The sequence below is a fragment of the Microtus oregoni genome, unplaced genomic scaffold (genome assembly GCF_018167655.1).
Source record: "Microtus oregoni isolate MIOR12 unplaced genomic scaffold, Mior012 000021F_ref0000039, whole genome shotgun sequence".
In the NCBI taxonomy this organism is placed as follows: Eukaryota; Metazoa; Chordata; class Mammalia; order Rodentia; family Cricetidae; genus Microtus; species Microtus oregoni.
This window is the reverse complement of record NW_024543080.1, coordinates 10,794,254-10,814,402: the sequence shown is the minus strand read 5'-3', so window position 1 is coordinate 10,814,402 and position 20,149 is coordinate 10,794,254. Positions and strand designations below refer to the sequence as shown.

Genomic DNA, 20,149 nt, shown 5'->3' with positions numbered 1-20,149 from the left:
TCCATGTCTAGGAAGGTGAACATCCAAACTGGCTAGGCTCCCACAAAGCCAGCACATTAAGTAGGATCAAAACCCTGTGCCATTGTCCTTGGCGTCTCATCAGCCCTCATTGTTCGCCATGTTCAGGGAGTCCGGTTTTATCCCATGCTTTTTCGGTCACAGTCCAGCTGGCCTTGGTGAGCTCCCAGTAGATCAGCTCCACTGTCTCAGTGGGTGGGTGCACGCCTCGTGGTCCCGACTTCTTTGCTCATGTTCTCCCTCCTTCTGCTCCTCATTGGGACCTTGGGAGCTCAGTCCAGTGCTCCTGTGTGGGTCTCTGTCTCTATCTCCATCCATCACCAGATGAAGGTTCTATGATGATATGCAAGATATTCGTCAGTATTGCTCTAGAATAGGGTCATTTCAGGTTCCCAATCCTCAGCTGCCCAAGGAACTAACTGGGAACCTCATCTTGGGCACTTGGGAGCCCCTCTAGGGTCAAGTCTCTTGCCCATCCTAAAGTGGCTCCCTTAACTAAGAATTGTGTTTCCGTGCTCCCCTATCCACCTTTCCTTTATCCCAATTCTCCTGTTTCCCCAAGTCCCCCCTCCTTCCCTTCTACCTTTTCTCTCCCCATCTCCCCATACCTCCATCCCACCCCACCCCCAAGATCCCAATTTTCTCCCCGGCAATTTGGTCTAATTCCCTTAGCCAAGAGGATAACTATATGTTTGTCCTTGGGTTCACCTTCTTCCTTAGCTTCTTTAGGTTCACCTATTGTAGACTCTGTGGCCCTTATTTATGGCTAGAAACCAATTATGAGCGAGTACATCCCATGTTCATCTTTTTGGGTCTGGGACACCTCACTCAGGATAGTGTTTTCTATTTCCATCCATTTGCATGCAAAATTCGAGAAGTCATTGTTTTTTACTGCAGCGTAGTACTCTAGCGTGTATATATTCCATACTTTCTTCATCCATTCTTCCATTGAAGGGCATCTAGGTTGTTTCCAGGTTCTAAAAGTATACAATGGAAGAAAGAAAGCATCTTCAACAAATGGTGCTGGCACAACTGGATGTCATCCTGTAGAAGAATGAAAATAGACCCATATCTATATCCGTGCACAAAACTCAAGTCCAAATGGATTAAAGACCTCAATATCAGCCCGAACACACTGAACCTGATAGAAGAGAAAGTGGGAAATACCCTACAACAGATGGGCACAGGAGATCGCTTCCTATGTATAACCCCAGAAGCACAGACATTAAGGGCAACATTGAATAAATGGGACCTACTTAAACTGAGAAGCTTCTGTAAAGCAAAGGACATTGTCACTAAGACACAAAGGCAACCTACTGACTGGGAGAATATCTTCACCAACCCCGCAACAGACAAAGGTCTGATCTCCAAAATATATAGAGAACTCAAGAAACTAGACTTTAAAATGCTAATTAACCCAATTAAAAAATGGGGCACTGATCTGAACAGAGAATTCTCAACAGAAGAAGTTCAAATGGCCAAAAGACACTTAAGGTCGTGCTCAACTTCCCTAGCAACCAGGGAAATGCAAATCAAAACAACTTTGAGATATCATCTTACACCTGTCAGAATGGCTAAAGTCAAAAACACCAAGGATAACCTTTGCTGGAGAGGCTGTGGAGGAACAGGTACCCTCATCCATTGCTGGTGGGAATGCAATCTTGTACAACCACTGTGGAAGTCAGTGTTTCGGTTTCTCAGGAAATTCGGGATCAACTTACCCCTGGACCCAGCAATACCACTCCTGGGAATATACCCAAGAGATGCTCTATCATATGACAAAAGCATTTGTTCAACTATGTTCATAGCAGTATTATTTGTAATAGCCAGAACCGAGGAAATAAAATTTTAACTTTAAAAATTAACTTAAATCTGGATAGGGCTACCATATTGGACAGAGTACCTTATAGGGCTTAGTGATGCTTTGTGTCTTACGGGCATCTCGTGTAGAAGTAAGGAATGTTGCCAAGTGGCAGAAGTGCCTATAATGATCTCCCTACTTCCCCAAATAAAGATGCATCTGTGACAAAATGTCAATGGTGTGAAAATTGAACCATCACTCAATGACAACTCAGAGAAAACAAAATTGGTTTATTATCATAAATACCTTTCAGTATGTACAGTGTAATATATTTGGCATGAATCAATACAAAACCCCAATGAAAACCTTTACACAGCAGTTAACTCATCAATTATAAAAATAAGATAAGCTGTACAGAGTAATTCTGAGTTTGGTTTGACACTACTCCATTCTCACAGGTGAGATTAAAAAATGGACAACAAAATACATATGAAAATACCAACTTTATCATTGAAACTAAGGTATTCTAAAGATGCTTTCCTGATTATTTGAATGTCTTATATAAATATTCTATCCTAGAATATACATGCTATTTAACAATAAATTCAGTTGTTGCACAACAATACCTTTGCCAACATTTTATAAAAAATATTTTATGAATGTCTACTGGTACTTTAGCTTCTTATATCGGGTATTTACATTTTCTTGGAATTAATTAATGCTAATTTCCCATCTTACAAGTACTTAATTGTTCTAAATCTGGTTGAAAATAAAAATAGTTAAATAAAATGAATTAAGATAATATAAAGTACAATTGAAAAAATAAATTTGTATAAGTATTGCAACATCTCTCATTTTAGATATGGAACTGAAAGTAACTTATTAGACTCTTGCCCATTTGCATTTTATTCATGAAAGGGCGCCAAAAATATCACTTTTTATCTTTTATGTGATTAAAAAACCCACTGCTTCAAAATATACGTCAGCTAAATTGTCTAATAAAATATGTACAAATATAAATACGACGCTTTAGGGAAAGATTCAATACGTATCTGAAGATGAAGGGAAATGAATCTGCTCAATGCCGTCTCCAAGTCCCAGTCTCTGGTCTAGTGCTTGCCCCATCATTTGTCACCATCGGCTTAGACTGAGTAACTTGGTCCGTCTAGTCAGTGGAACAACAAACTGCCAAAGAGAATTTTCTATGAAGACGACAAAACTATGGAGACACCAGAGAAGGGTCTGGAGAGGAGCAGAGAGTGGCGGTGCAGTTAGTATTTAGTTAATCTCCCGATTACTGTAAATTGAAAAAAATATGAAGTAGGAAAACAGAGGTGAGTAGGGCGGTAATGAGATGCTTTGTGGAGCAGACAGCATCCTTTCTGTTCAAGGTTGGTGGAAACGTTCCAGTAATGCGGAAGAAAGTCTGTCCCCTTCTGATTTAAGGTCACCACACCATGATCGTTTGCATCTCGAACTAGATGACCATGTTCCCGGTAATGAACACTGAATGAAATTTGCCGGAGGCCGTGTGTGACACTCCAGTTTGAATAAGGGGTGGCATTAGATGTTAGTTTTAGATTTAATCCAGTTCCGATAATGAGTCACTCTCGTGTAAATTCCGGGCTTGTTTTCTTTTCCACAGTCGATTCCCCAGCTAACAATGCCAAGAAGATACCAGATATTTCCATCGTGTGGAATGACCAGGGGCCCTCCAGAATCACCCTAGAAAAGAAGGGAAATATAATCAATGTGGGAAATATTGTATCCGAAATGAAAACTAATTGGCTCCTGTCTAATAAATCCATATCCGAAACGAACACTCCTACTTTTCCACAAAGCTTCTTTAATCCTACTAGGTAGAAGTGATGCCTTGGTTTAAATTAGATTTTCACATCGTTCCACTCTTACTAATCAGTAGAAGAGTGTTCTGGAATGCTCTCTCAAATGTGCAGTATTTATTAATGAAAGGCTATGGCAAGTCCCCAGTAAACACCTTCAAAGACCTAATCTCAGTTACCTTTAACATAAGATTTCAACAAAAGATTTAAAATTTATCTTTATGTAATAACTTTATCCTTTCCAGAAATAAAAATTACCCTGTGATAGTTTATTACAATTTCTTAGAATGAGGGAAATGGTAGAGTCTGGAGGAGGCAGAGGCTCCTGAAGCAACTTTGAGGCTCCTTCCTTTCCACATTCCTCCTATTCTTAGTCTCTTCCAGTGTCTGGTGCACAGCATGAATACCCTGATTGACTTAAGGCAACCCTCCTCAGCTGCTTTCCCTCAGGCCTCCATTACAATTGCGTTCCTCAAGCTCTTACCACCGCCAGTAAAAGGAAGTAAAAGCCAATGAGCTGAGAATGTCAGCTCCTGTGTAGATCATGTTTAGTCTCTGAGTCTTGTGATTCCATTGTATGTTGGATACACATCTTGCTTCTCCTTCTCAGGGGGGATTTGGAAAGATACCTTGTATTCTAGAATGTGTAGCTAAACCCTGACTTTCTTCCTTTGTTTTAGTAACCCATGCCCTAATGAAATTGTAAACTCATTGTGTTTGTCTTAAATTTCAGTTTCCTTCAGCAATGTCTGTAGTAACCTGTGATTCACAAATAGCTGAATAAATGAATGTATATTTATTATCATTGTATGGCAACCAATGTCAGGTCAATAAATATGCATGCACACAAAAAATGTCACACATGTGCCAAGTTATCAGAGCCAATATTAATTCTTCAAGAAATCACTAAGTTCTTGTGCCCAGTCACAAATGCTATAGGTCATATCTTTAATTCATTAGTTATTTTTAGATCTTCAAATAGCCATATTTGGAGTTTATAATGTGCTTAAATGCTTAGTGCTTGCAATAAATTTGTTTTAAGTATGAAGAAAATGCTATTTCTATAATTTGAAAAATAATCTGTTATATACTAAGTTTAAAGGAGTGACTACAGGTAATCATTTTTCCCAATTCTGTAATTCTATTTGGGCATACGTTATTTAATTACAAAGGTTACCAGATCTTGTCTCACTGTGGCTTGAAGTTAATAGGAATGAGATATTCAAAGTTTAGTTGACTGAGCCTTGATTCTGTGGCTTCATGCCTATTTTCTATTCTCAGGCTGGATTACTGATCTCTACCAAGAGTTCTAATTTTCAACTGAAAACCTTGCTTTGATAGCTCTGTTCAATATGATGTTTCATAAGGAGCTGTATGTCTTATTCTCCAGTCCCTCTTCACACCTCTGTCCTCCACAAGCTAATTACATGGAACTGTGCTAAATGACATCACTCTGTGATCAATGATTTCATCCTTATCGAGTAGAGTCAGTTTTTGTGGATTAGAGTATACTTACCTCACAGGCATCCAGTTTTCCCGTCAAGAACCCAGCACATATCATTCCTGATGATATAGCTCCACCATACACATTCACTTGGTTACATACATCATTACTTATGATCTCTATTTCAACCTCTTGGAGAGAATTGGGAAAGGGACCTAAATAGGGAAACAATAAATGCATGAGAAACTAGATAATTCCAATTTATAAATCATTTCGAAAGACTAGCATTATCAAGAATCACGTTTCATTCTATGGGATCCAATTGCTTCATGAGAAGGATGATGTGTACGATGAAATTGGTGTGGCTTTCTGTTCAAAACAACATCAGTACAAATAGAAAAAGAGCACAACCTGTTATGCTTTTTTCACTAACCACATTACTTGATTCGTTTGCATTGACTGTAATGCAAAATTGCCATTTACTTGAATGTAATACTGTTTTAAGCTATTCTGTTTTCATGTTTCCATTTACTGCTTCAGTTAAAAATGTCATTCATATGAAATTCTTGTTCTTTTTATAAGAGAAGAATTGGCAAAATTAAGAAATTGGGGACTTAGTAGCCTTTACATATATGCTATGGCTGTTAGCTTGGTGTTTTTTGAACTCCTAACAGTGGGGGCAGGTATGTCTCTGACTCTTTTGCTTGCTCTTGGAACTCTTTTCCTTCTGTTGGGTTGCCTTGCCCATCCTCTATATGAGGGCTTTTGTCTTGTCTTATTATGTCTTGTCCTATTTGGCTGTTGTCTCCCCTCTTTTTTTTAACTTTTTTAAAAATTGTTTTTAAAACAATCTTTTTATATTTTATATGTCAATCCCAGTTCCCTTTCCCTCCTCTCCTCCTACTCCCCTCAGCTTCCTCACACCACCCACTATCCACTCCTCAGAGAGCTGAGGCTTCTCATAGGAGTCAACAAAATTGGTTACATCTCTTGAGGCAGGACCAAGGCCCTCCCACCTGTATCTAGGCTGAGCAAGGTAACCCTTCATAGGGAAGAAAAGAGATATCTTGATAGAGGGAGCCAGTATGGGGTTAGCAAGAAACCTGGCTGTTGTCTCGTGGAGGTTTGCTCTTTCCTAAAGGAAAGCAGAGGAGTAGTGAATCAGTGGATAGGAAATTGGGGCAAAATCTAGGAGGAGGAAAGGAAGGTAAAACTGTGGTTGGGATGTATTATATGACCGAAAAATCCATTTTCAATAAAAAATGAAGGAAGAGGAGAAGAAAGAAGAGGAGGAAGAAGAAGGAGAAGAAGAGGAGAAGGAGGAGGAAAAGGAGAAGCAGCAACATAGGAACCCAAAACTCATGCCTACTTCTAAAAGGCTGTGCTTGCTATTTTTTGAGTATTATTTAATGGAACAAAATGCCATATGTCTCAACATGATATTGTTACCAACTTCAGAGATACATGGGTCCCAGGCTCCCATTTAATATTTAATACCAGGCAGGAACAAGTCTTTCGGTTTAGCACTGTGGCCCTCTAGGATTATCATAATTAGTGCTTGCAAATTCTATGAGTCAGAGAGACATAACCGACTCCCTACATATGAAATATGTGGAAAGAAAGAAGGATATTTGAATGAATATGCTCTGATAAACTGAAAACAAAGTTCTAGGAGCATGAAAGTATAGTCTATAAAATGACTGTCTATATATTGCTATCTTAACCACTATATCAAATATAAGTATATGAGTACTATTTATAGCTAAAGTTTTCATAGTTTTTTGCTGTGACTGTCATGGGATTATCTTGATTTATACTTCATATTTTTTATTTGATTGGGAATTTCCACGCAGGAGCAACTTAGGTTTGCATTTTTGAATCCTTGTTTTTCCTGATATACTCACCATTTGCTTTCAAAGCTCCCCATCCAGTGACAAACACTTTACTCTTCGGCAAGACTTGAAAGGTAGCATCAGGGAGACAGACTCTGCGCAGGTTTTCAGAAAACAGGACGGGGCTGGAGAGCTTGACCACAGCAATATCATCGTCGTGCTTGTGAGCTGCGTAGTTCTCATGAATAATGATGGACGCTATCTTTCTTGTCGTCAGTGGATGGCTTAGGGTTGTCCCAAAACTGACTGTCCACAGTTTGGGGTTTTTGTAACTGATCACAAATTAAAAGAAGCAAACACGGTGAGTTCATTTCTGGTCTAAAGTTGCCCAGGATTCTGGATGAGCAATGGGATTTAAATGTGGGGGACAGGCAAATTCTTTAAAATCATAGTTGATTTGGACTTTCCCACTATTTTTTTAGACTTTCCCATCCTGATAATTTGCTTCATAGCTGATAAGAAACATTCTATCAAAAGTAGGTTTAGTTACCCTCTTTGAGAATGAGTATGCATTTTAAAGGAAACAAAATATTACTGCTATTTTATATAAATAATATACAAAATATATTATTTGAAGAAAATAAAAATACTACATATAATCATCTACATATATTTCTGTAAATACTCATACATACTTATAATCATGCACAGTAATAAATTTTTATTCATAGGTTCATAGAGAGGAAGATATAGACAAAAAGAGAGAGAAAAAAGATAGAGGCTCAGAAAAAAGATTAATTTGTAGACATATGTTATTTTTTAATGACTTTTTTTCCATTGGGCATTTTATCCAAAATATTTCCCCCATTTTATTTGAATTTCACTAGGGTTATCATATTTCCTCTTTTTCTCCAACAGTGAAATATGTCAAATATTTAACAGTGTACAAAGGATATAAACATATAGCCCATAATATTCATGTAGAATATCAGATGTTAGTTTAGGTTGGGGTATAATTAATGGCACTAAAAGAAAACATCAATCTATTTCAGGAAAACTGGTGAGCGTACTTGATTTTTCTTCACTGTTGACTTGTTTCTAGTTAAAACTGAGATTACTATAAAAGATACATTCAGTTGGAACTGAAAGCAATCTATTCTTTGCCCTATTCTTCAGTAATTGATTTTCTTTTCTACTCCTGCCAACAAGGGACTAAAAGATTCATGGAAAGGATGAAAAAGAGATAGGAATTATGGAATATGAATGTGAGAAGCAGAGATGCTTGGGACTTCAAAGAGAGCAACCTGAGGACTCACGTATCAAAGCAGTGAGCAGAGGTCAGGAGCCACTGGGAGCCAATCAGGGATGCACCACAGAGGTGGATACCATCCACCTGCAGGCTGCTTTGCCATGGCCAGGAAGCTTTGTCTGCAGGTTTGCCATTAGCAATTCTTGCTGTAAGTGGGTACTCCATCCCCAAGCCACAATCTGCCAGCCAGAACAAAAATAACATGGTTATTTGCAGAGACTTGTAAATGTATCTAGATGTCTTCAGCAAAATTAAGCATGAAAATATTTAATGATGTGTTTTGCCTTGAAAATATTCATTAAAATTAACAGTAAATGTCATGAGGATGATGGATAGTCAAGTTGACCGAGTATACATATTTTTCAATGAAATCATTAATAATTAAAAGTTAACTTTCATTTTAGTGTATTTAAAGTAACTTTCCTTTGATATTAGTTTTTCATATTTTCTGAGTCCTGTTATGCATAACAGGTTACTCCAGTGATAGTTGACAATTATTGTAGATGAATTACGGCCATAATATTTTAAAATCTATCAAATAGATAATATTTTACATAACATAGTTAGTAGGTTTCATTTAAATCTATGAAAATTTATATTTTAATGAATAAGTCAAATAAAAATAAGTAGGAAACACTTGTGGAATTTGTTAAGGAGGTCAGCAGTGAATATTACTACTAAAAGAAAATATTGCTTAAAATTTCATAAAAATTCTGTTAGTAATGTTCTCATTAATTAAAAGTCACATATCCATTTAGAAATATTGTAGGTATTTGAGAAATGGGATACATGCAGATAAAGACCAAAGTGTTGTGAGTTTGAGTCTTTGATTTAATAACATATCAGTGACATTCTTGGACTCACCACTGTTTAGAATATTCTCAGCTTGCGCTGCATTCATTTCTGGAAAAAATGAAATCAAGGTCATTTTTCAGTAACATAAGTGTTATAATTTAAAATACAATGCCTACATGGTATGAAATCTTCAGATTGGGAAAAAAATGAACTAATGAAGACAGTCAATAAAATAAGCCATGAAAATGGGTGCTTAAATATGAATTAAGATTCTGACTTCACATGGATTTCAGGAGGATCCTGATATGATTATAAAATCATTGTCATAGACAGACATTATTTGTCTGAAAGATTAATGTCATACCAACTTATTGATGTAAAAGTTAGGTGTGTAGAGCTATTTTTACCTGTGTCCTCCAACTTGTGTAGAAGCCTTTCATTCTGGCTTCACTTGCATGGAGCTGTTTAGGACAGGTATACAAACCATCTTCAACGTCTGGTATCTAGGATTGGCCCATAGATTTTTTTCCTATTGTATCAAATTCCTCCTGCATCTAACATGTTTTCATTTTTACTTACAGATAAAACGTGAAAATGATATACTCTGTATTGCTCTCTATGCCAGTATGTGTAGTGAGATTCGAATCAAGTATATTGAGATGAAAGCTGGCTAGCATTTCAGGGTCAGGTCTTTAGATCAGTCTCAAGGGACACTGAGTTGGAACCCCTGTTAGGAAGTTAATTATAGAACATCCTTAGAATTCAGTTCTGCCAATAGTAACCCCCGCCCCTCGCCATGTCTTCCCTAGCCCTTAAAATAAATGTAGATTTTCTAACTGGCCCTAGGTGGCCAGGATCCTATTATGTCCTCAAGTGTCACACTGAACTGCTCTTCCTCCTTGACCTTCAAGGTCTTAACTGTATTCAGGTGTTGCTTCTGTTGGCAATCTTTAATCAACTAGCTGCCTGCTTCATCAGAACGCTTTTCCCATGGCCTTTCCCTGCAGGGTTTCCTGTCTTTCAGACCTCAACTTTCAAGATTTCTTCTTTCACAGTTCTTTCCATGACAAAGCAAACTGAAGTCTCAGGTCGTTATCAGGACAGCATCATTTGTTGCTGCCCAGTTTGTTCACTTTCTCCTTTCGGTTAGAATATTGATTCTAGGTGTACAGAGATTTCAGTTCCTAAATTGAATAGCATAGTTGCTGAGTGAATAGATGAATAACCATTATGACCTATAGTCTACTGAGTTCTATAAGATATGCGCTGTGTTGTATAATATCTTTGTAGTGATACCATGATACAAGTCTACAGAAGCATGATGTAATACTTGTTGACAATCAGTCTCAAGGTCAGGCAGTTCGTCCTTCACATGAAAGTCATCTGTACGTTAGTCCTACCCTCTATTAGGCCATAATTCTCAGTGAGTGGATTATGGTTAATTTGTAACTTATTAACAACTTTCTCCTAAACCAATATCTATCATCTACTCAGGAAATATTGATCTACCTCTGTGATGGAGCTATGTCTCATATAGAGGCACGATTCAATAGATGTGCTCTTCTTTTCTGATAGAAATATTGTAAAACTTTAGTTCTGGGCCAAGATTGTTCAGACTCAATTTTCTCTTTTCTTCTTCTGTAAATGCAACCAGCTACTGTAATAGTGAATGCAACCATTCACTGCATTTGTGAATTTTGCATCAGTGGATTTAACTTACTCTCAGTCAGAAATATTTGCAAAACACTGAATCTGACTTGTATTTTTCCATTATATTCCCTAAATGCCAAGTACTTACATATAATTTATGCTATATTAGATATTTTAAGTAATATATAGTTTATTAAAGTATATGGGGGGACTGGAGTGTTAGTATTTCACCTAACATGCCGAAGGTCCTAGGTTTGAGCTGTGGCACAGTAACACACACACACAGACACACACACAGTGCATGGGGAGACCTGCATTTATCATATAGCAATACTGTGAAATTTTGTAGAAGAGATGTGATGTCAAAATTATTTACTACAGTAAAAGAACTCTCAAAGCTATAAAGAAGGTGACAATATGGTGAAAGACTTCAGAATTTGAGGAAGGAAAAGGGCTGGGCTTTGTGACCTTTCTTTTAATTTTACTTATAACCTAGACTAGGGATCAGAAAGGTCTGTCAAAAAGTGGCCGTCAACAAGTTCAAAGAAAAAAGTCTCAGGAAATGTCCAAGTTTCCTATGCAACATACTAAAAGAAGGGAAGGACAATAGAGATTTACCTAGACATCTACTGTAAGTCGATTCTCCAGAAGCAATGACACCAGGAATCCCCTGACCATCCCAGTTCGCCTGCTGTGACCAAAACACTGGTGGACAAACTAACCATCTGTGGAGACATCCGTAGATTCCTGTCTCTACTCAGTGGCATTAGGAGATCCAGGTCCATGGACAGAGTATGAAACTACAGGGCAGTCCAGAGAAGCACATTCTATAGCCATGAATAGCAGGCAGCAAAACAGCATAGTGTTGCAAGAATCTCCAAGATTAAACCACCATTGAAATAGCAGAAGTAGGCAAGAATTTAGACTCTCAATGTAGGCAAGATTGAATGTGTGCTAAATGGAAAAAAATACTCAGGATTAAGATTCTCCTACTCTATCATGTTAAGAATATACAAAGTCTCATATAAAATGAAACAAAACAAGATAGAAAATCTGCAATTTGAATGAGAACACAAACAACCAATGCTAATTCTGAGAGATCTAGAATGTTAGAAATAATTGATGTAGATTTTGAAGAGCTGCCACAATCAATGATCTTGTAATAAGTGAAACATAGAAAAATATTAACAAAGCAGTAGAAATAATAAAAAATATTGAAAATGATAGGGATGAGAAAAAATTGCTGTCATATAAAAAAATAATAGCAGTGATAACAGACCAACTGATTTGATGATATTCCTAGTGCAGATGGATAATGGGAACAGAATCAGTGAACCTGAAAAACAACATCAGTGAACCTGAGGACAGTAGCTGAATTATTCAGCTTTAAGAGCAGAGTAAATGGACCTACGTAAGCAAAGTCTTTGGTGTCTGTGGGATACTTTATAGAACATGGATACTTGTGACTTTCTAGAATGGAGGCAAATAAGAAAATTCCTCACAATTGTTAAAGACAGAAATGTATAGGTTCAAATAATGAGAAAACTCCAATAGGGTAGAGTAATGAGAGTCATCATAATGAAACTGTAAAGAAAATAGACATTAAGGAGAACAGAATGAGTCTGAAATTGACTTTTAAGAGACTCCTTTTGTATCTCACCCACTTTCAAGGAACTGAATTAGCTTACAGAATTATAGGGCAAACATTTGCCAGATCCAATCCCCTCCCAGTGCTGAGCTCAGCATGAGTGTGCATCACTGAGTAGCGCAAACATTTCCTGCACCCAAGGAAGCATAGTATGCTGTGAAAGAAAAAAGATAAAAAGTCAAAGAAATTCTTAAACAAGTCTGTGGAGCACAGGTGTGTGTGTGTGTGTGTGTGTGTGTGTGTGTGTGTGTGTGTGTGAAATAACTTAATTAGACAGGAGACTGAAGTTCTGTTAGGGAACAGATTAGCTGATGTCTATATGGATCAACAATGATGGAGGTCTGGATGCAATCTTGTGAAGGACATCAATATCCCATAAGGTAGAAGGAGGTGAGTATAGTGTGATTAATATAGGGAGGCTGTGTGGTAGGGATTGATAAAGGGATGTGGTGTGGATGGGATTACTATAGTAATAAGGAAGTTGAGTTTCTAATAGTTGTCTTAAAAGGAGTTCAAAATAAAAATTAAATTTCTGAAAGTGACAACCTGAGAGATAGCCTGGGTGGTAAAGTATTTGTCACACAGCACGAGGACTGGAATTTGGATACCTAGCACCTATGTTAAAAGTCCAGGCAGGACAGAGTATCCCTAGAGTTGGGAAAGCATAGACAGGGCTTGCTTAAGCTAGTCTACCTGTCAGTGAACTCCAGATTCACTGGAGAGAGAACTCTTCTCAAAAACCTGGTAGAGAGTGCCTGAGTGAGGAAGAAGTCTGATGTTTATGTTTGGCCTCTACAGCCACATAGAAGCACAGGTATGTGTACCCTTCTTCCCTGCTCCCTCCACCCATACACACATGAACACCTGCACACACACACACACACACACACACACACACACACACACTTGTAAAAATAAATAAAAAGACAAGATCTCCTGAGTAAACTGGGAGCATGGGGACTTTGGGGGAAGGTTGGAGGGGAGGGGAGAGGTAGGGAGGGGAGAAGAGAAAAATGTAGAGCTCAATAAAAATCAATAAAAAATAAAAATGTATCTCAGATATGTATGTGCCCTCACTAAATCTCTTCTTTATGACTTTGGCAAAACCTATAATATAACTTTCTTTTTGATATATCAAAATCACTCTCACTCTCTCAAACAATTTTGGGGAGAAAAGTAATGGGGGAAGATATACTGGTAACTTGTAATTTGTTGTTGGCTTTCCAATCTCATTTCATATTTTAAAAATTCTAATTAAATACAACAATTTTCTAAGTTAATTTAGAGGCTAGCAGCTGTCTGAGAATTATAAAGACCTTTTTAAAATCTCACATACTCAAGAAAAAAATAAAAAATAAAATCTCAAATACTCAATATTTATCAACTACCTCTTTATGTCTGTGTTGAAAGTGAGATAGGTTTTTTATTTTTTTTAATTTTTTTTCTATGGCTGAGATACATTCTAACAGGGTTTGGCATTTTTTTTTTTCAGCTCACTCTATGTCCCAGGTCAAGTATATCTTGTGTGTTGTAGGAAGAATATGTTAATCTAAAATGAACCCCACTTGCAATTAGACCATGTTTGTGCCCGACATATTATGATTATTTTGTTCATATCATCATTCTATATTCAGTTGGGGAAACTCTTGCCAAAATAAAAGAGATTTAGATCTAGTGTATCAATAGTAGAAGTCAGGCTAATTTTAAATACCACAAACATTGTTACTTAATTTAAAAATGTTGCCAAGGTTTGTTTTAATAAGAGAAAAAAATATTTTTATATTTAGGTAATCATACAGTTCTTATAATTATTTTCATACCAACCAAGGGAAGATAATCTTTGGTGCCAAATGAGTGAGAAGTTGTTCATTAGTGACTCAGAGACCCAGAATAAAAACGGTTTTGTTTTATAGTGAAATAAAGAAGCTTTCTCGGGAGACAGATGATAATTAAAAGTGTTAGCTTTTGTGAGAAGAAAAGAGTGTCTTTCTTGCCTCTAAGATTAGGTAATGAAGTGTCTCTCTTCATGAAGCTCTGGGTGGATTGCAACTTCTTGTGCAAAATGCTATCAGCTTGTCTTTTCAAAGTGCCCACACTGTTACGGGGAAACTGAAATTTAATCAGTATGTCTGTTTTCAAACCATCATTACTTGGCCTGAAAAAGAAAGGCACCAATGTAAGGCAATGGTCTAGTAATTATTCTTAATACTATACTATTAGTACTTCAACATTGCTTGTAGCTTTTAGAAAAAAAATACTCCATGCAGCTTATTGTCATGATTATCTCCTTTATATATCACACAGATGTTAAGTCCTAGATTACCCTCAGCTTAAAAAACTTAATCATAATGGAGAATGGAAAATCATAAATCTGACTTTGTATTTATACCATCTATAAATAAACTTTGTATTTTTATCACGTATAAATACATCTATATCTATATATACATATATATAGACTTTTGTTTTTTAAAATATTTCTAGTAGGTATTTACTATAAAACAAGTAAAATCAACAGAAGTAACTAAGATTGAAGAAATTTTCTATTGAAATATCTTTTGTCTTTTCAAAGGATGAAGAGAAGAACATATTTCATGATTACTCAAAAAACTCTCCCACTGTGCTCAGTATAGGAGCAATTGCATTGTGAGAAGAAATTGCTAGCTTTTCTTTGGTATATGTAAAGTCTTTACATCCTGTCTGTAAAGGAATCAGGTTAAGAATAATTGCACAGTACATAGTTGCTTTTCCCTTATATGAATTTATTAACTGTGGTTACCTGAAGTTGACAACCTGAGATTTGATATAATGATGCTTTAAACTGGATCTGTGAAAAATCACATCTATCTGAAAAAGAATATAAGAGAACTTTGTTAAGTATTAATTGTGTACATTTAAAAATGCTAATTTAAAGGTTGCTGTGATACAAAATGTCCTTTACTTTAATGTTTGTTTATAGTTATCTCAAAGATGCTCATTTGAGTATAATCCTGTTGTCATATAACCCTTCCCATGATTGGAAGAACTTTCTATGTGTGTTTGAAGGTGAACAGCACAGAGAGCTGAATTAAGGTAGACAATTCAAAAGCAGGAATTGGAGCCCAGAGACTGTGTAAGGTTGTTATGCATGGACTCATCATCAACTTGACATCCGTGTCTCGAAACTCAGTCATGTTAGTTTCTGAGTGTGATGGAAAGATCAATTTTTAGGGTTGGTAAAACAGTTTTACATGAAGTTTTGATCCTTCAGACATTGGTGTTGGGAGGATGATGCACACACAGTTAGGTACTTCCACAAACTTGATTATTTATCAGAAGAAATGTACAAAATATTTACTTAGAATAAAACATGTCAATGAATGCCACAATGTACTATTTTGGCTATACTATATGGAATACTTCATCGATGGTAAAATATCCCAGATCAACTTATTTCTTAACAAAGCAGGAACAATGGCAACAGGATGACAGTTCTTGCAAGCCCATTTATTGTCATTGACTCATCAAGCTGATTTGGTCAAGCTAACCTTGACCAAGCTGTGTCTGAGCATGTAGTTGCACAAATCTCAGTAGTGCTGCCAAATAGTGAAATGAGCTCTATAAGACTAGTGCTGTTTACTCATCATTTAATTTACAAAGTCCTCTTCAATGAAATGTCATGTGATGTTATATTAGACAGACTGGGGAGATGTGCTTCAGGAGATCAATAACTGTTAGTAAAACAAGTGGCCACGTGTTTCTTTATAGCATATCTAGAAGCATTTCTTATGGAAACATTTTTATTTATACATGTTTAATATATATATATCCTTATATATATTTAATATGTATATTATATATTAAATATTTAGAGAATCTACTATAAAAAACATTGAAGTCACTGAAAATTATTATCCTAGGAACCTGGCATGCTCTGGGTATATATGCATTCATGTACACATATAGACTATTGTTATCACTTAAATTTTATACAGAAAATACACAAAATCAAATTTAGTTACTGGTTTTCATATTAACTGTTCAGAAAATGTTTACATTATTTGCAACTAGTACTGTGTGTTAGTCAATAAACTAATAAACTTTGCAGCAGAGACTGAATCTGACTCGCATTGTATCATTTATAAACTAGCAACGTTCTCTACATCGTATTTGGCTTCCCGCTGTGGTGTGTATGCATATTCACATGTTTAGCAGGTCATGTACATGTGCAAACGCTTGTATATGTATATATGAATTCGTGTTGAGGCCAGAAGCTAGCATCAGGTGTTTTCTTCAATTGCCCTCCACATTATATACTTTCAGGGCAGCAATGGTGGTGGTAGCAAAGTATAGATCTACCTCATTGCTGAGTTTTTGTTTCAGGTCTATCCGAAGTCTTGACTGTTCTATAGACAAATCTGAGCTATATGTAATGCTGGGAATCCTGAAGGAGGCCTGGTAGTAATAAGTCTTCTCATCTGAAAGGCAGAACAGAGATGGATAACTTCTGTTAATTACTTTGAGCGAAAGAAGTCAAAAATGCATAATTTTTCTCTGAAGATTATTATGCTGGAAGCTCAGTCCTCCATATAATAATTTTGAGCGACATGAATCTGACAAGTGGGGAGGGGAGGAGCTGACTGTCATGATTGCCCAGAGATTAATATTGGCTTTACACAGTGGGTTAGTCCTTACAGGTGATTAATTCTTATGAAAGTCGTGTTCCTTCTTGTCTCTTGTGTTCTGTCTTTCCATGTGATCCAGGGTCTACTCAGCCCTGACACGCACTCCTCCCATAATGCTATCTTCTGTATTTGTAAACGGAGAGTGTTTGTTCATTTTCTGGCCACCCAGACCCAAATAATCACCCAAAACTATATTAATTACAATATTGTTTGGCCAATATAGCTTACATCTTAAATTAACCCATTTCTATTAATCTATGCACCACCATGAGGTTGTGGTCTACTGGTGAGATCTTTCTTACCAGTCGTATCTTTCTCCTTCGGCAGCTACATGGTGTCTCTCTGACTCTGCCTTCTTTCTCCCTGCATTCGGTTTAGTTTTCCTAGCTCTATTCTACCTTGCCATAGGCCAAAGCAGCTTTTTTGTTAACAAATGGTAATAAAACATATTCAGAGCATACAAAGGGGAATCTCACATCAACTGTTTTGATGGAGTTTGTTGCAGTCATCCAAACTAACCTTTATCACTGTTACCTGAAGCCTCTTTTGTTGATAAAGTATCCAGTTTCATGAAGCATCTTATTATAGAAACATTAAGCAAACTGACAGTCATATAATCAGTGCACTTCAGAAAATTAAATATCCAATAGATGTAGCTAGTATCTCCCCTAACCATTTTAAGATCATATATCTTTATAACCACTATAGTTGCATTTTTTTCTGGCACAATCACTACCTATTTATTATAGGTGGTATTTCATAGTAAGTGACAATTTAAGATACTAAGCAATTAATTAATGTCATAATATTTAGGTTAACACCAAATTTAAAAATTCTACTGTAATAAATTTTACTATTAGCATACATATATCATCACACCATAAATAACATATCATGTGAACTTTTTGTGCTATTCAAAAAATGGTATAACATGAATAGCATCAGGTTTTGAATATTAGAAATGATTTTTTACACTAAAGATTATTATTGCTCAAATTTATTCTAATGAAAATTTTATTCTGTAATTGGAGAAATGTTAAGGTTTAGAAATATATGTTTTCATTCTTCAAATTTCCGAAGTAATACAATAAAATGTGACCTTACCATACACCAAAAAGTAAACAAGGAGCCCAATGGTTATTGCTAAAGCCAATGAAACAGCCGTGGTAGTAAGAGCAACCATCCATGGTTTCCAGGAACATTTTCTTCTACCCAGAATCCCTGGCCTTTTGAAAGAAAAATGCACATTAAAAGGAGTGAGTACCCTAAGGCTATTATTTTTTTACATTCAAATGATTTCTCTCTGAAGTTCATAATTGGTTTATATTGTATTTTACAACATTTGAATATATTTAATGCAATATAAGAAAAATACTACAAAAATCAAACTTACTTTTTATTTAAACAGGCAACATTATACAGAGGTTACTACTGTATATAATTTCTGGTCCATGATGATTTTTTTTCTTCTTTTTTGTTTGGTACAAGATCTAATATCACAAATGTAATTGATGGGCCTCAGATAACAATGAATCTCTGAAAAGAATGGCATTTGGGTTGTTGTTCACACATAAAGAACTACAGCAGTTCATAGATTATCAAAGTTTATTGAGAGGAACAGAAATGAGACTTAGTCTACTGGATTTGTTGTTTTGATTGTTTTTTTTTCAGTTTTACATGTAAACCATGTAATTAGGACATGTAATTTGTACTGAATATAAGGAAGATGAAACTATAATGGACTCAGTCAAAGTAGCAAAGAAGATAATTATGATGAAGAATAATTAGCAAAATAAAAAATTGCCAATATAACAAATAAATATAAAAATGGGAACTCAGAACTCTGGTTTGGTATAATGAATATTACATAGGGTTGTAACAATTCAGACCTATGTGGTATTTTCTTGGTTGTTGTTTTTAACCAAAGATGTTACTAGGATAAGGTCAAATATAATCAAGGAAATAGAACATCATAATAGTTTTGTGCAGAATAGAATAGAACAATAATAGTGTCAGGGGCTTGAAAACATGACGAAGAGCCCATGCTTCTGATCACAGTGAGTGTCTGAAGGTGGTACGAAGCTCCGTGGAAACAGGATGTTATGATAACCTTTTCCCATCCCAGTGTCGGGTTCTTCTGTGTGAAGATAAAATCTGAGCAATCACAGAACGGGGACTAGGACACTGACATGAGCTGTCCAGGGTGAGCTAATGCATAGAGAAACTGTACAGGAACACGATTCTGAAAGTTTGCCATGTTGGTTCTTGTTCTGTACAACCTACCCTTGAACAAGAGGAATTATTTTTTCTGGAATAGGTACCTGGTCATGGAGAGGCATAAAGGGGTCCCAGTTAACAAATTGAAGGGATTAGCTGAATAGCTACCATGGGCAGCAATGATCTGGAGGGAATGGAGCTGTCTCTACAGTACAAAAGAGAACCTAGAATATCCACCTCATGTGTTATCATGAGTGAGCCCCTTTGCCTACCTAGCAATGACATTATAGGTGAGCAACTATGCCTGCCTGGCATTGACACTGACGTCATTGGCAAATCACTATGCCTGACATTGACAATGTGTCTGGAATCTGAACTCCAAGTCTCAGGTTTGCACAGAGCGTGCATTTTGTTTTGTTTTGTTTTTTTTCATCTGAGCCATTTTTTCCAGACCTGAATCCTGAAGAAATTTTATAGAAAAGTTAGTGTTTCTCTTTCAGAGACTATAATGTCTAAAATGTCTTCAAAACTTGAGAGAGATGGACCCATTGTTTTGTTTTCCTCTCTGGATTAGCAATAGAATTTTGTTGTTATTTTTGTTGTTTTTGTTTTTGCTACATGGCATCCCTGTAGTTTTGACGCCTGTCCTGGAACTAGCTCTTTTAGACCAGGCTGGCCTTGAACACAGAGACTCTCCTGCCTCTGCCTCCTGAGGCTGGGATTAAAGGCATGTGTCACCACTACCTGGCAGAAAACTCTCTTATAAAGATTTTGTTGTGTGACAAAAATATACGTGTCTGTGTATATATGTGTGTGTTTGTGTGTGTGTGTGTGTGTGTGTGTATGTGTGTTCAAATGGATATGATTAGTGTAGGAGCTAGCTATGATAAACTAAATAGAAACAGACCACCCAAAGGAAGTTCTCCCAAC

General features: G+C 36.4%; 1 protein-coding gene across 1 annotated transcript; it reads right to left on the bottom strand.

Moving 5' to 3' along the window:
* Window positions 1-3,382: 3,382 nt before the first annotated feature.
* LOC121460677 (transmembrane protease serine 11G) lies at window positions 3,383-19,259 on the bottom strand. Its single transcript, XM_041671125.1, has 10 exons — window positions 19,192-19,259; window positions 18,107-18,228; window positions 16,677-16,795; window positions 15,118-15,185; window positions 14,333-14,493; window positions 9,110-9,148; window positions 8,253-8,424; window positions 7,009-7,268; window positions 5,177-5,319; window positions 3,383-3,544 (listed from the first exon to the last, which is right to left on the bottom strand). Exons 1-10 carry the CDS (start codon window positions 19,257-19,259, stop codon window positions 3,383-3,385), a joined length of 1,314 nt encoding a protein of 437 aa, XP_041527059.1.
* Between the last annotated feature and the right edge of the window lie 890 nt (window positions 19,260-20,149).

Bases quoted from the DNA above. Each gene is read 5' to 3' on its own strand.
- LOC121460677 (XM_041671125.1), bottom strand. From the start codon at position 19,259: ATGGCAAACTTTCAGAATCGTGTTCCTGTACAGTTTCTCTATGCATTA. The intron at 14,494-15,117 runs GTAACCACAGTT...TTTCTTTTTCAG, and splicing joins TCTCAGGTTGTCAACTTCAG to GCCAAGTAATGATGGTTTGA. The intron at 8,425-9,109 runs GTGAGTCCAAGA...TCTGGCTGGCAG, and splicing joins TGAGAATATTCTAAACAGTG to ATTGTGGCTTGGGGATGGAG.